Genomic DNA, 12,826 nt, shown 5'->3' with positions numbered 1-12,826 from the left:
TGTACTCGATATCAAATTCACATCACACTACTGCCATGATCTGATCAAAACATTCCAGACAACCTTAGAGGCAGAAATGTGGAGATACATGAAGCTGAATGGGGGGAAATTCATCATAATAACACATTTTAATGGAGAATCTAAGGTAAGCAGTCCATCATCGAAAATGACCACAAACACAATTAAACCAAAAGCACATCTGTCTAAAAAGAAGATTATGTGTCTTTTGGAGTCCACACACACACACACACACACACACACTCTTAATCCCTCCCTTCCAAAAACAGCTTTTTGATTGCATGTGGAGTGTGTGAATTGTGGTTTATAATCTCCTTTGTGAATGTATGTGTTCTCAAATCTCTTTGCTGTCAATATCCTTATCCTCTTCTCTTTTTAAATGGGTTAGGAATGATCTAATCTGCATTAAAACGATCTGATCTGCCTAATGTCAGCAGGGTTCCTCCAGACCCTCGCTGAGGACAAGCCGAGCCTGTGGAGTGAATATGGCTGACAACAGAATCGTTGCCTTATCTGCAGTCTAAGCCAAATCCTGCAGAAAGGCTTTGGCTATTTCCCTTAGAAGCTTTCCATACTAACCTGACGTTGGCAGTTTTTGTGTCTCATATGTAATTAAATCAATGGAGACAGGAATCAATGACGCTGTTGGGAGTAATGAGGTAGAACATGTCAGGCTTCCTTTGTGATTAAACTTTGGAAATAGACACTGTTAACGCTCCTGATCACAAAACTTAGCATGCCGCAGTGACACTCAATCAGCCTACAATCTACTGCACTGTTTCTCCATGTATAGGAGAGGGAACTAGATCAACACTACACACTCTATTTACTCAATTTTCCTTTAAAATTGGCATTGTGAAAACACTTAACCTGCACCTTCAACATTCAGGTTCATTTGAGTTTGAATACTTCCATTAAAACATAGTAACAGTTCCCTCTGAACACCAACTCTTCTCCTCAGCTTAAATGACGCAAACACACAAAAAAACGTTTTCTTCTGACTCTTTGATCGCAAAAAATGTTTCTCTTTCTTCAAATGTTGAAAGTGAACCCTTGGGAATTTCTTAGATTTGTGCATAAATTACTCATCAAGCATGATCTGATCTCCACCCAAGTCGCAATAACTGACTTAAGAGTTATGATGAAGAAGAAGCTTTTGGTTCAGATTTTACAGAAATGCTCCATAGTGGTAATGAGCAATGCAGTGAGATGGAATCGAGGGACGTCTTAAAAAAAAGACTATCTGCAAAAGATGAACAAAACAAAACCTGTAGAAAGAAAAAAAATGAATATTGCATAAAACATTGCAGCACTGAAGAAGTTTATGATTGGATAAACGTCACTGAGCAGCAACACCAAAACCTCCTTCAAGCTGTGAATCAGCTTCATGGTTTGGGGCTGTTTTGCTGTTTTGGTGCCACGTGGACAAATTATCATAACTGAGGGAACAGATTTCACAGGATAAAGAAGTGTTATACAGCATAATGTCATCTGAAAGTCAAAATGAAAATGGAACTTGGATAATGCATCAAAACAAAGTAAAGCAACGACAAGGTGGTATGGCGTTAGTTTGGAATGACCGGGTCAGATCCCAGGGTTGATCTCATTGCAGATGATGCGACAGTTTTGTGGCATCAAATCTGATCAACTGTGTCAGAAAACATTTGGTGGAACTTAAAATGCTAATGGAGGTTTTTTCGTAATGATGAATCACCAGCTTTGCCAGCCTCAAGTGTGAATGATGAAAGAACATTTTTAATAAAAGCACTGACATCCGTAAGTGCTCATGTGTTATTAGTTAAGGCGGAATGTGAGTCAGAGTGCGTGTTAGTGTGACTTCAATGAGGATCAGATGACATTTAAGACTTATTAATCCAGAGGGGGTTCATCATAACTGTGATTGCTTCATGTCCCTCTTGCACACACAATATTTCCTGAACTGCAAGTCTATTTTCAAAGGATGTCCTGTCCAGAAAAACATGGGAGGTCAAGGAGAACCGGAGGAGGTGGTCAAGAGCACCAGGATTCTTGTAAACAACAGTAAAGCAACACATAAATCAAGTCCAAACACAAGAAAAACTTCAAACTTGACCACTAGCTCCAAAAACTGGATAAGGATTTTATTGATAATTGAATTACATTTTCTCTTTTATACATATTTCATAAATGATACAGGATTTTACATTTTCTTTTTTGCCAACATTACAGCATCAGATGTCAACAGAAAACAAAAGGACAAGAAAAATAAAAAAAGAGGTCTGAATGGAGTACACGATCATTTCAATCCTGCATTCTGCATCGCTCTTTAGGCATTTGAAACATTTTTCTCATTGTAAGTGCACACAAACAAGATATGCAAAAAAAAAATAAACACACGTTCAAAACACATCATATATGTCATTTGGAGAACAAAAAGGCTGAGGGATGGATGAAAATGACAGAGGGAGAGGGGCGAGTGAACAGTACAAGGAGGTGATCCCCGACAAGATGAAGGGTGCGCCCGAGACGTTCTTTGGACTCGAATCCAGGCCTGTTATGCGACTGGGGTCAAGAGGTCAAACGCTTCCTATAGGTGCACCGAGGATAGAGGCTGGTTTTCCATCGAGTGGGGAATATAAATATACAACGGGAGAGTTGGTGTGTTAACTCAAGGAGGGATGTGATGTGGTGTTGGTTGGTTGGTTGGTTGGTTGGTTGGCTGGGATTAATTCAGATTTGGCAGGACAGATTCTAAAGACGCCCTGTCCTCTGCCCTTTATAACTAGGAGTCTCTACAAACCACGTTCTTAAATGATCTTTGCATTTTTTTTTTTGGTAAATCATCTTTTTTGTTTTTACATAATTTCCCATGTAAACATACATTCATGCAACACCCGCTTTATAATAAAGTTCCCTATATTTGATATATTTTTATAAAAAAGAAAAAAAAAAGAAAAAAAGGCAATAATCGGTGGATGGTATGATCAAAAGGAGGAGGTGATGATGGAGAAAAAGTGTAAAAGGAGCAGTGGGGAGGACTCAGCTCTCACTCCTCCACAGCACGTCTCCAAGGAAACACTGTCACTGTGTGAGAGTGTGTGTGTGTGACTGTGAAAGTGTCTGTGTCGGCCTTCTGTAGCGAGGGGGTGAGGGAAATTTAAAGCTATTGATTGTGAGGGCAGAACTGATTTATATTCTATTGATCAGCAGCGATTAAAGTCAAAGAATTCATGAATATGGTAATCTTGTGTACACACACACACTCACGCACACACACACCACAAGCACTCAAACGGAGCCTCTTTGATATAATCCCCCAATTACCTTTTCATTAGCATTTCCCAAACACTATCCATCTTCTGCATTCCTTTATTTAAATCCTTAATCATCCAAAAGACAAACACTCCCCACACAGACACACACACATACACACACACACAGCGGACCAAATCTTGCCTTAAGATCTGAATGGGCGGCTTCTTTTTCATCCTAAATGCATCTTAAAAGTAAATCTGCTGAACACACACACCACAAGCTCTTTAGGAGGATTCGGTCAGCTGGACACACAAGACACAAGAAGAAGATGAATTTGAACTAAAATGTGTGTATCTGGGTCCTTTGGGCCTTTCTTTCTCTCTTCAGAGGTGAAGCTGTCACTTTAGATTGACAAACACCGACTTTGAGACCATATGTGAGACACTAATGAGGCCAGAGTGAGAGCTGCCAATACTCTCCGACTAAAGGGTTCATTCAGTGACCTAGAATGGAAAACAAAGAAATATGGCTTCTATTACCTCTGAAATGACCAACGTGAGGGTATGAGATGAGCTGGATGTGGCAAAGAAAACTGCCTAATTAAGTACAAAATGGCAATAATGCTCCTACACATTCACAAATTTCTACTGAGGGCATACCACAGCATGCAGTCTACCCTGCCTTACCATCGAGGGAGCAGGGGGCATTACAGCGACAGTGGGAGGAGAAAACTCGGGGCTTGATCTCAGGATGAAAAGCCTCTATGAATCAACACTTTGCTTTTTTTTTTTTTTACTTTTTCAAAGACTCATTAAGAAATATTGTAAAAAGCTGTACTTGAACATCTATGATATCTTTTTAATCAGACATTGAAATACACATTTCATGCTACTCAACCAAAGGTCATGTCTGTCTTAAACATTCTGGAAATGATAACGTTTACAAGTCCACGAGGAATGCTTTCAAGTCAGACAAGGCTTGATCCATATTATATCAGTTGTTGCTCAAAAACATTCCAATTGAAGCCATTTTAGCCTGATTTTATTGTGGCCATGCACAGCGGGACGGTGCTGCTTAAGAGTCTTCTGCAGATTATCTGAGGCACCTACCTGAATGTAGCAGCAGTGTTCATCACTAAACGATCGGAGGTTTAAGGTAGTAAATGGACATAATGCTGCGAGTACATGTGTGCGTGACTGACAGATCCAAATAGCAGTAGATCCAAATGAGATTTCGAATGAAATGTTGGTGAGCGAGCTCCTCCCCCCACTGAAAAAACTAGCCTCTGTTCTTCTGTTTAGTTGATTGTATACATATATTTATATATATTTATATTCTTTTCATAACAAATATACTATGGCTTTCAAAATAAAAAGTGCCAAAATATTTTTTTTGGAATAAAAGAACACACAGTGATGTTGTTGTCGGTAGTTACTCTCATCCATACGCATCAACAGGAAGAGGAAATGAGGCGCGTGGCCTGGTGTCACCCCCTACATCCTGTGACGGAGGTCACACTGAGCAGGACAGCTTTCCGTCACCCGGAGGGGGGCGTGGCCCAGGGAGGGAAGAGCAGCAGAGTTTAGCCACAGGAAGATGAAGGTCCCCCGGTGTCCAACTGCCACCAGCCCCCCCCACCCTGGCCAACAGCAGTGGGCGGGGCGAGGACTTCCTTGTAAACTTTAATGTATGGGACACAGGCTCTCCCTGGAGCCTGTCCCATCCGAGAGGAGGCATGTGTGTGTTTACAGTTTGACTGCAAGGGAACGCGGGATAACACTGTTGTGTCGACCCGTAGATTGGCCGCGGTGGGTGTCCCAGCGCAGACAATGACCACACACACACACGCGCACACACGCAGAAGTGGATGCCAATCTGCATGTCCCCCCCCCTCCCCGTAGTGGAGTGCCACAGGCGCGACACTTCCTGTTTGTCCCCTGGAGTTCCCTGCAGGCTGTCCCTCCAGAGTCTTGAGGCATATCCATAGTGACCAATTTAATTCCATCGTCGTCGTTCTTTTCATCATCACCATCCTGGGCTGTGAGAGTTTTTCAGTTCCAATATTCTCACCATCTTTCCCTTTCAGCGGTCTTGCTTGCCAATCCCAATTGGAGTTTTCAGTCAGGAAAGTAAGAAGAGGGAAAAAAAGGAAAACAAAGAAGAAAAGAAAACTAACTCCCGATAGTCAAGAAAGGGTGTGGGATAAAGGGTTAAGGAGAAGGAAGGGTGGAGTAGTGGGTGGAGGGAGAGAGAGAGAGAGAGAGAGGGAGAAGGGGCTGTGTTTGGACGGAGAGGGGGGGTGTATAGAGGGGAGGGTGTCACTCTTCCCATCAATCTTTACTAGCGGTGAGCTGCTGCACTGGGAGCTGGAGCTGGAGTGGATCCCGGAGACGCTTCAGATCTAACTCCACCTGGACAGGAGAGAGGGAGGAAGAGGAGAGAAAGTGAGGGAGGAGATGAGATGAGAAAAAAGGAAAGGAGTGCACCAGGGGGAACTTGCGTGTGTGTGGAGATGTGGGCGTCATTCAGCCGCTTGCATTTATGTCACTAAATACACAGATGACTCTACCTCAGCGATGTCGTCCTTCAGCTTGTTGTACTTCTCAACGTCGAAGCGTGTCCTCTTCAGCCCCTTGTGGAGGAACAGCAGGTACTGTCTGTCTCTGGCGTCAGGATACAGATACTCCTGCGGGTCACGGACGAGAGAGCGAGAGAGAAACAGGACAGAGTAAGAGACACTGGTTTAAACTTCCTAGTCCTTGAAGCAAAACTGGTGATAAATCCAGGATTAACTGGACCCTTTGTCCTTTTATTTCCCGTATTAACATACACAGCCGTGATTATGAAAGCCGAATTCAATTTTGCGGCCAGCAGTGTCACTTTATCAGCCTGTGATTAGGTAAGAACGTCGCTAAAGGGCAGGGTTTTCTTGTTTCCTGCTTGCAAAGAGGAGATAGTGTGTGCTTTTATTGCCAGTACATTACATTACAGTTCCTTCCTTCAGTCCCTTTCTGATAACAAAATACATACCTGCTACTTTTTCAGCACAACTTTTAACCAAGTTGAATACGGTTGATTATATTACAACAGCAGCGTAAAATCACTACACTGGTGGAAATTCTTTTATTAAGGCTATTATACATTCGTAATGGTCTTTGTGTGTATATACAGTGTGTAATGATACATAGTGTATCATTATTTAACAGTGGTTGAAGATGTCCACAGGGGCTTTGAACCCTCAACACTCCCTACAGAGGAATATGGCTTAGTGGACTTCACACTCCAATGTGCAGAATGAGAGCCAGGTCCTCTACATCTGAGGTCATGTTACTCTGGTGAGGAAAGGGAGAATTGTCCCCTCCAGGTGAGACGTGAGGGTAGGATGGGTGTCTGGATTCGCCCATAGGGACACCTAGAGGCGGCTGGGTAGAACTGCTGACCCCCTTTGAGGAGCCAGCGCAGGTTCAGGCATCTAATGAGGACGCCTCCCTAAGGGAGTATTCCAGGCATATCCAAGTGGCAGGAGAACACAGGGTGGGTCAACAATACGCTGGAGGGATTACATATGGGAAAATCTTGGGATCCCCAAAGGAAATGGATTTGATGGAGGGATACTGGAGCTACTCTCCTTTGCCTGCTGGATGGATTTTCTATGCTGTGTCAAGGTCACGTTCAGAATCCCTTACATAGTCCTTTTACAGAGGTTGTCCTTCCACTGCGTGACCTCTATTTAAACACATCAGTCATTTCTTTCCAGCTGTCTCTGTAGATGAAGGGGTTAAACTGAAAGTGTGCACTATTATCCCCCATTCTGAATGTGTGGAGTTTACAAAAACAGAGGAGAATCATTCACTCCACCATGCAGTACCGTATTAAGTTTCCTTCTAACAAGGTCTCTGACTGAGACTCAGACATCGTGTGACGCTTTCTGCCGCCTCGACTCCGCTGCAGGCTCCATTGATTAGATTTTTCACGTGTCTCGTCTCATCTCAAGAACATAAGAGACGACTTCTTTATTCTTTATGTGCATGTAAGCAGAGATAAGAGGCTTATTTGAGCCGACTTGCATATAACTTGGAAAGTAGATGACGGCAAGACGCTGCAGTCAGTGGAAGTAAAAAAAAAAAGCTCTAGGAAAATTTTAAACGCTTCCACACACACACACCACTTATTGTTTTTACTTTGATGATTTTGCACATGACTGGGAGGGACGGACACATTGGGAGAGGATCCTTCTCAAACTTCCTGCTGATGTGGTTTGTTGTTGAACTTCACGGTTTTCAGGCCTCTAACTGGTTTCCGTCTACATCAAGAACACCCACACTTGAATGCTCTACCGAGAGTTTGTTTCAGTAAGGCATAACGGAGCACACGGATTGGTTACTTGTGGAGGTCAGTCTCGAGATTACATCATTTTGATTGCATGATGTTGCATTTGAGCCTCTGCATTATGCGAATCTACTCAGAGCAGCACTCGGCTCCATATTAAGTCTTAAGTTCTTCCACACCAGCTGGTAGACTTTTGAACTTGCAAACAAGACATCTAATAAGCTGCCAACATGTGTAGTCAAAACAAATGTTTAAGCCTGCGTTGTAGGTATAACACTATACTATCTATTCACCTTCTCACTTCTTTCTGTACCATCACCTAAAGCGTTGTGTTTGACTACCTTTCAAAGAGATATGAATACTTTAATAGGCCCAATGAGTGACATTAGGAATTAAGGTAAAACTTGATGCCTAATCAATATGAAAGGGGTGTAACCACAAACCAAAAAGGAAAATTGATTCTAAAGTCAAAGATACGACAGTATTGATTAAATAATTACAATCTGGTACGATGTCAGTAGGAATTCAGCCAAACAACGCTGAGGATGTCTCACTTTACTGCATCTTGGGAGTTTTTTGTGAGATTTTCCCACGACAGCAGCGGGTTTTCACTGCTTGTATTAATAATATGAATGAGGTTTATCACATTGTTACGGTTGACATTTTGGCAGTCAGTTTGCAGATTGCTTGGCAACCGGCAGCACCTTTGTTCTGTCTTGTGCAATATTGCTTACTTCAAATTGTTTTTATGTACACTCCTAAAATATAGCATGTACACTAGGTGGTATGATTGATTACGTCTTGTTTCTTACCTGGCGTGTGAGCACAAAGTATGCATACATGGCCATAGCTGTGCCATAGGTGATGAAGTATGTGACGGGCTCCATGATATCCCAGGAGTACTCCCACCAGGTCAGCCTGGCCAGGATGCCAAACTGGGTGGCCATGTACGCCATGCCGCCCCACAGCACCCAGGTTGTACGGCGTTCTGCCTTCCTACACAACTCCTCCTTCACCTACACAGTCAAGCGTGTCGTGAGTGAGGCAAACCGAATTACAAGAATGAATATTTATTCATATTCTAATGAGAAACAAGGACAACACCATGTAAAAATGTTTTTGGCTGCCAAACAGAAGCCCAGAGATAGAAGCCCAGAGAGAGAAACCTAAATCCTAATTATCTCTATGCCCGTTGTCCATAGCGATGACTTATGGACAGTCAATTATGACTGAAAGGAAATGTGCTTAATATCTCGAGATGGAGACATAATTAAATCAACATTTTGAAATGACAAGACGAAATGCGGAACCACAAGATTATAATTTGTAATCAGGAAATTATGAAGTCATGATTATGAGAAAACATTTTAATGTCTCAACATAATGAGGTAATTAATTCCCGAAGTTGCACATTAAGGATGTTCAATTAACCGCACGGTCACACATGTTTAGGCATTCTGACATTTTAGAGTAAATATTGATTGAAGTGAAGTGACTGCCGAGTGTGTGTGTGTGTTAAATGTGGACTCAAACCTTCTCTAGGGGGCGGAGCTGAGAGTTGAGGTCCTCCAGTCGTCCAGTCAGATCACGTTCTTTGCAGAGTTGGTGCTCCTCGATACGCAGGGTGGTGTAGAGCTGCTGGACCAGAAACTTGACGTCATTCAGCCTATCCGCCTCCTCGTGGGGCAGCAGATCTGGGAAACACACACACAAAGACATTTGATAGGGTTTCCTATGCTCCGCTTACTACCAAGAAACCATCTCTTTCATTGACTTGATGGTGAAGGAATGACGCCGGCCCGTCTCTTTACTTTACCCCGGCCTCACCTCTCCTTGGTGGCCGCACTAGGTGTGTGGTATCATTGATGACAAGCTTGAAATCATCCAGCAGCAGAATGTCTATACCTGTGGAGGAGGCAACCCTCGCTCCATCTGCACAACGAGAGAGAGAGGGGGAGGGAGCAAAATGGAGACAGACAACCAGACAGACAGACAGAATGGCAGAGACAGAGAGCTGAGCATTAGCCACTTGAAACACACTTAACTTCTCTTGATAATCAGGCTGTCTGATTTTCAACAGAGGTAAAAGCAGACCAGGACCGTATGAGCATGCAGAGTATTTAACATAAAGATAGAGCAACAGGAACACTTAACATCTGAGAGGCTGTAAGTGTGTGTGTATACGTAAATGGATGTAGCATTGTGTTGTGTGTGTGTGTGTGTGTGTGTGCGCGTGTACTGTATATCCACATGCTTGTGATCATACCTATGGAGTAGATGGCTACCCTGTCGATGCCTCTGTCCTCCTCCTGCAGCTGCTGCAGGAACACTCCCACGCAGTCGCTGAGTGGCTTAAGGGTGAACTGGCAGCGCTCTCGCCTGGACGGCAAACTGACGGAGATCACTGGCAGCCCATTCTGATACACCACCGTCACCTCTGAGGGGCAGGGAAGCAAAAAAGCAGCGTCACACAGAGGCAAATGGCCCCTCTCCAAAAAGTGTAAAATTAATATACGATGGTTGAATATGGGGGGAAAAGCTTTCATGCACTCTGTTGTGGAACCCAGTAAAGGTGTCTTTCTCCAAATGGCATGTATAAATCTGATTGACCGAGCTGAGGTACGGAGGCGCCCCAGCAGGGGGCAGTGCAGCAGCAGCTCCATCTGTCTGAGGAGTTCCAACAACCAGAGCAGCCCTGGAGCTGAAGCACATAGCCTACATATGAGCTGGACGCAACCCTCGCCACAGTCAATATCCCTCAAGCTGCACAGTCACATCATTCTTGGCACTTTGCGACAACACTCATGGAGAATCACCTTGGCCGGGTTTACCACATTAGCCATGGGAATCAACTTTAGGACTTTTTTAAGGTCTGGATGAATTTTGTGCTCTACTTTACAGAACACATGCTGTGACAGTTTATATAACAGCGTTTCACTTCTACTGATGCTTAACACCACTCGAATTTGATAATCTATGCAATTGCTACATGTTTATGTCTAATATGACTATATGTGCACTTATGATGTAGTATTATGAGCTCTTATGAAAGGCGACAAGGCCTCATATTGATGCTTGTGATAAATAAAACATTATTGAGGTAGATTACAGTTTATTCCTTTCTCGTTTTGGCCTTTCAATGCAGCTATTCACGTCTGCTATAAAGAAAAATGATTCCATTTGGAACTCTCTGGCTATTATGTCACATTAATGCATAAGGAGTCCTTGTGGTTCCAAGCATACAAGTCACTGTTCTGCCCAGTAACATAATTTTCTAGTATAACAACAATAATGGTCTCTTAATGCAGCTCTACTGGTCCATAACCAAACTCCGGTTATATAATGAGCCTGCACAGCTTATACCATTATCATGCTGAGTGGTCCCCAATGACAGAGAAATGAATCAACGCACAGGGCTGCCAGCCCACAGACACAGGTGATCCAGGCTGCACCCGACAACCTCTGCCTCCTCCTCAGGACCACTGCAGTGAATCAGCACATCTCCGCCTGGGTTCACACCGAGAACTGAGGAATTGCGACTGTCACCAGCAAAACCACTCCCGATCGCTTTCAAGAGAGTCTTGACCAAGTTAGGAAACGCGGCGGCACATAGCTGCACATATATTTCATTTTACACTCTATTACAGCAACGATTTGACATCTTGCCCCAAGTGGCTGAGCTGTTCTCTTCCTGCACCTGCTCCCTCCGTCCTGTTATACGGCGTCATCACAGAGACGGGCTTTAAAATACGAGGATCCTCTGACTGCCTGCCTGCCTGTCTCCACACTCCAATTGCACAGCTATTAAAGTCTGATTTAAAATCAAATCAGCACGCTCTGCAATGCTGCTTCTCTTTTCAGACATCCTCACCCCCCCTCACCACCACCACCACACACACACACACACAGTGTTGGTTCTCTTCATCTCCCCCGCCTTTCACACAAACGAGCAGATGCCGCTTGACACAGATTCCATATTAATGACTTCTGGCTGTTAACTCCATATGAGCGTCTCTTGCCTGATCAATGCTGAATTCATCTCCAGCTCAGAGCTTTTTTCTCTCAGACAGAGCAGAGAGAGCATGTTTGCGTTTTCTCTAACAAGGGAAACCCAAGCATCCGTTGCTTTCTGCCCGAGAGCCGCTTGTAGCCCATATGGGTATAAATAAGTAAACTGCAGAAGGTGTGGGCTCAGATTGGCTGAGCAGCATGTGAGGTGTAAGGGAGTGAGAGGACATGTGGTCTTACCCGCTGGAGCAGCAGAGGTACACAAAAGTCTCTGGCCGTGCCATGAGGGGGCGCCCCTCCAAACCTGCAAGGAGAGACCACAAGGTTAATAGAATTTCATCTCACTTATCTCATCATCTTTCATTTCATCATCACATTGAACATTTCAGTCCCCGTCAGCTGGAGGCGCTGAGAGATGCGACCATCAGATGAGACGACCATAACATCTAAGCCATTTATTTTGTTTAACTACTTAAGTGTGAGACTGACCAGGTGTTATGTTTTAAAATGGCTCCCTTCTGCTCCAGGCTCTAAAATGTTCCCATATAAGGAATGGAGCCACTCCCACTGCAGCTGCCCAATCATGGAAACACTGTACAATGTTCTGATGACACAGACTGAGCCACATTCTTCCAAGATCAGGTCCACGTGCACCACAATCCTCACACAAAAACCACACAACTTTGATGGAAATGTCACAGAGGGAGACACAGAAGAAGAAAAAAAACGTATCCCTGAATAACAAAGTGGTTCAGTATGAATTCTCCACTTATGCGAGAAGCTGAGGGAGCAGAGCAGGAATGAGGGGAGGAGGAAGACTTTTCAAATGGGAGTGTCCATGTGGGCTGTGGCGCTATGTTGGGAATTACAGCGATGGTCGCCTTTTCTGCCGAGTCCCTATAAGGCAGAAGATCAGCTGCTGGGTTTCCTCCAGCTGCTGGGTTTCCTTCTCCTTAACAGAAAGGAGAAGTCTGCTGAGGAGGAGGAGACACGGGAAATGAACCAAGAGGAGCACCAGCGGTCAATCAAGTTCTGATTGAAGATTTAGTCCCTATATGTCCACATACACAGACAAAACACTGCATACTTTCACTACACTACAAAGAAAAGCTCCACAGATCCCAAGAGTTCCCAAGACCCAAGAATTGTCAGATTTCATATTTGTTTTGTCAATATAAAGCCAGCCAATGAAATTTGATGTGCAAAACGATTAATTATGCAAATGTATTGTGCAGAT

General features: G+C 43.8%; 1 protein-coding gene across 2 annotated transcripts in view; it reads right to left on the bottom strand.

Annotated features, from left to right (window-relative positions):
- Window positions 1-2,118: 2,118 nt before the first annotated feature.
- Window positions 2,119-12,826, bottom strand: part of mcu (mitochondrial calcium uniporter) — a 55,406-nt gene continuing 44,698 nt past the window's right edge. For both annotated transcript variants that reach the window (XM_076164592.1, XM_076164600.1), the window contains exons 3-9: window positions 11,830-11,893; window positions 9,848-10,018; window positions 9,409-9,513; window positions 9,115-9,275; window positions 8,394-8,597; window positions 5,822-5,938; window positions 2,119-5,663 (exon numbers count right to left, since the gene is read on the bottom strand). In XM_076164592.1, coding sequence (XP_076020707.1) covers window positions 5,583-5,663; window positions 5,822-5,938; window positions 8,394-8,597; window positions 9,115-9,275; window positions 9,409-9,513; window positions 9,848-10,018; window positions 11,830-11,893 — 903 coding nt within the window. In that variant the 3' untranslated portion in view covers window positions 2,119-5,582. The remainder of the gene's footprint in view (window positions 5,664-5,821; window positions 5,939-8,393; window positions 8,598-9,114; window positions 9,276-9,408; window positions 9,514-9,847; window positions 10,019-11,829; window positions 11,894-12,826) is intronic.

This window comes from Genypterus blacodes, unplaced genomic scaffold (assembly GCF_046128005.1).
Source record: "Genypterus blacodes isolate CSIRO-AG114 ecotype Tasmania unplaced genomic scaffold, CSIRO-AGI_Gbla_v1 ptg000012l_1, whole genome shotgun sequence".
Taxonomy (NCBI): domain Eukaryota; kingdom Metazoa; phylum Chordata; class Actinopteri; order Ophidiiformes; family Ophidiidae; genus Genypterus; species Genypterus blacodes.
The sequence above is the reverse complement of the archived record's forward strand: the minus strand, read 5'-3'. Positions and strand labels throughout refer to the sequence as shown.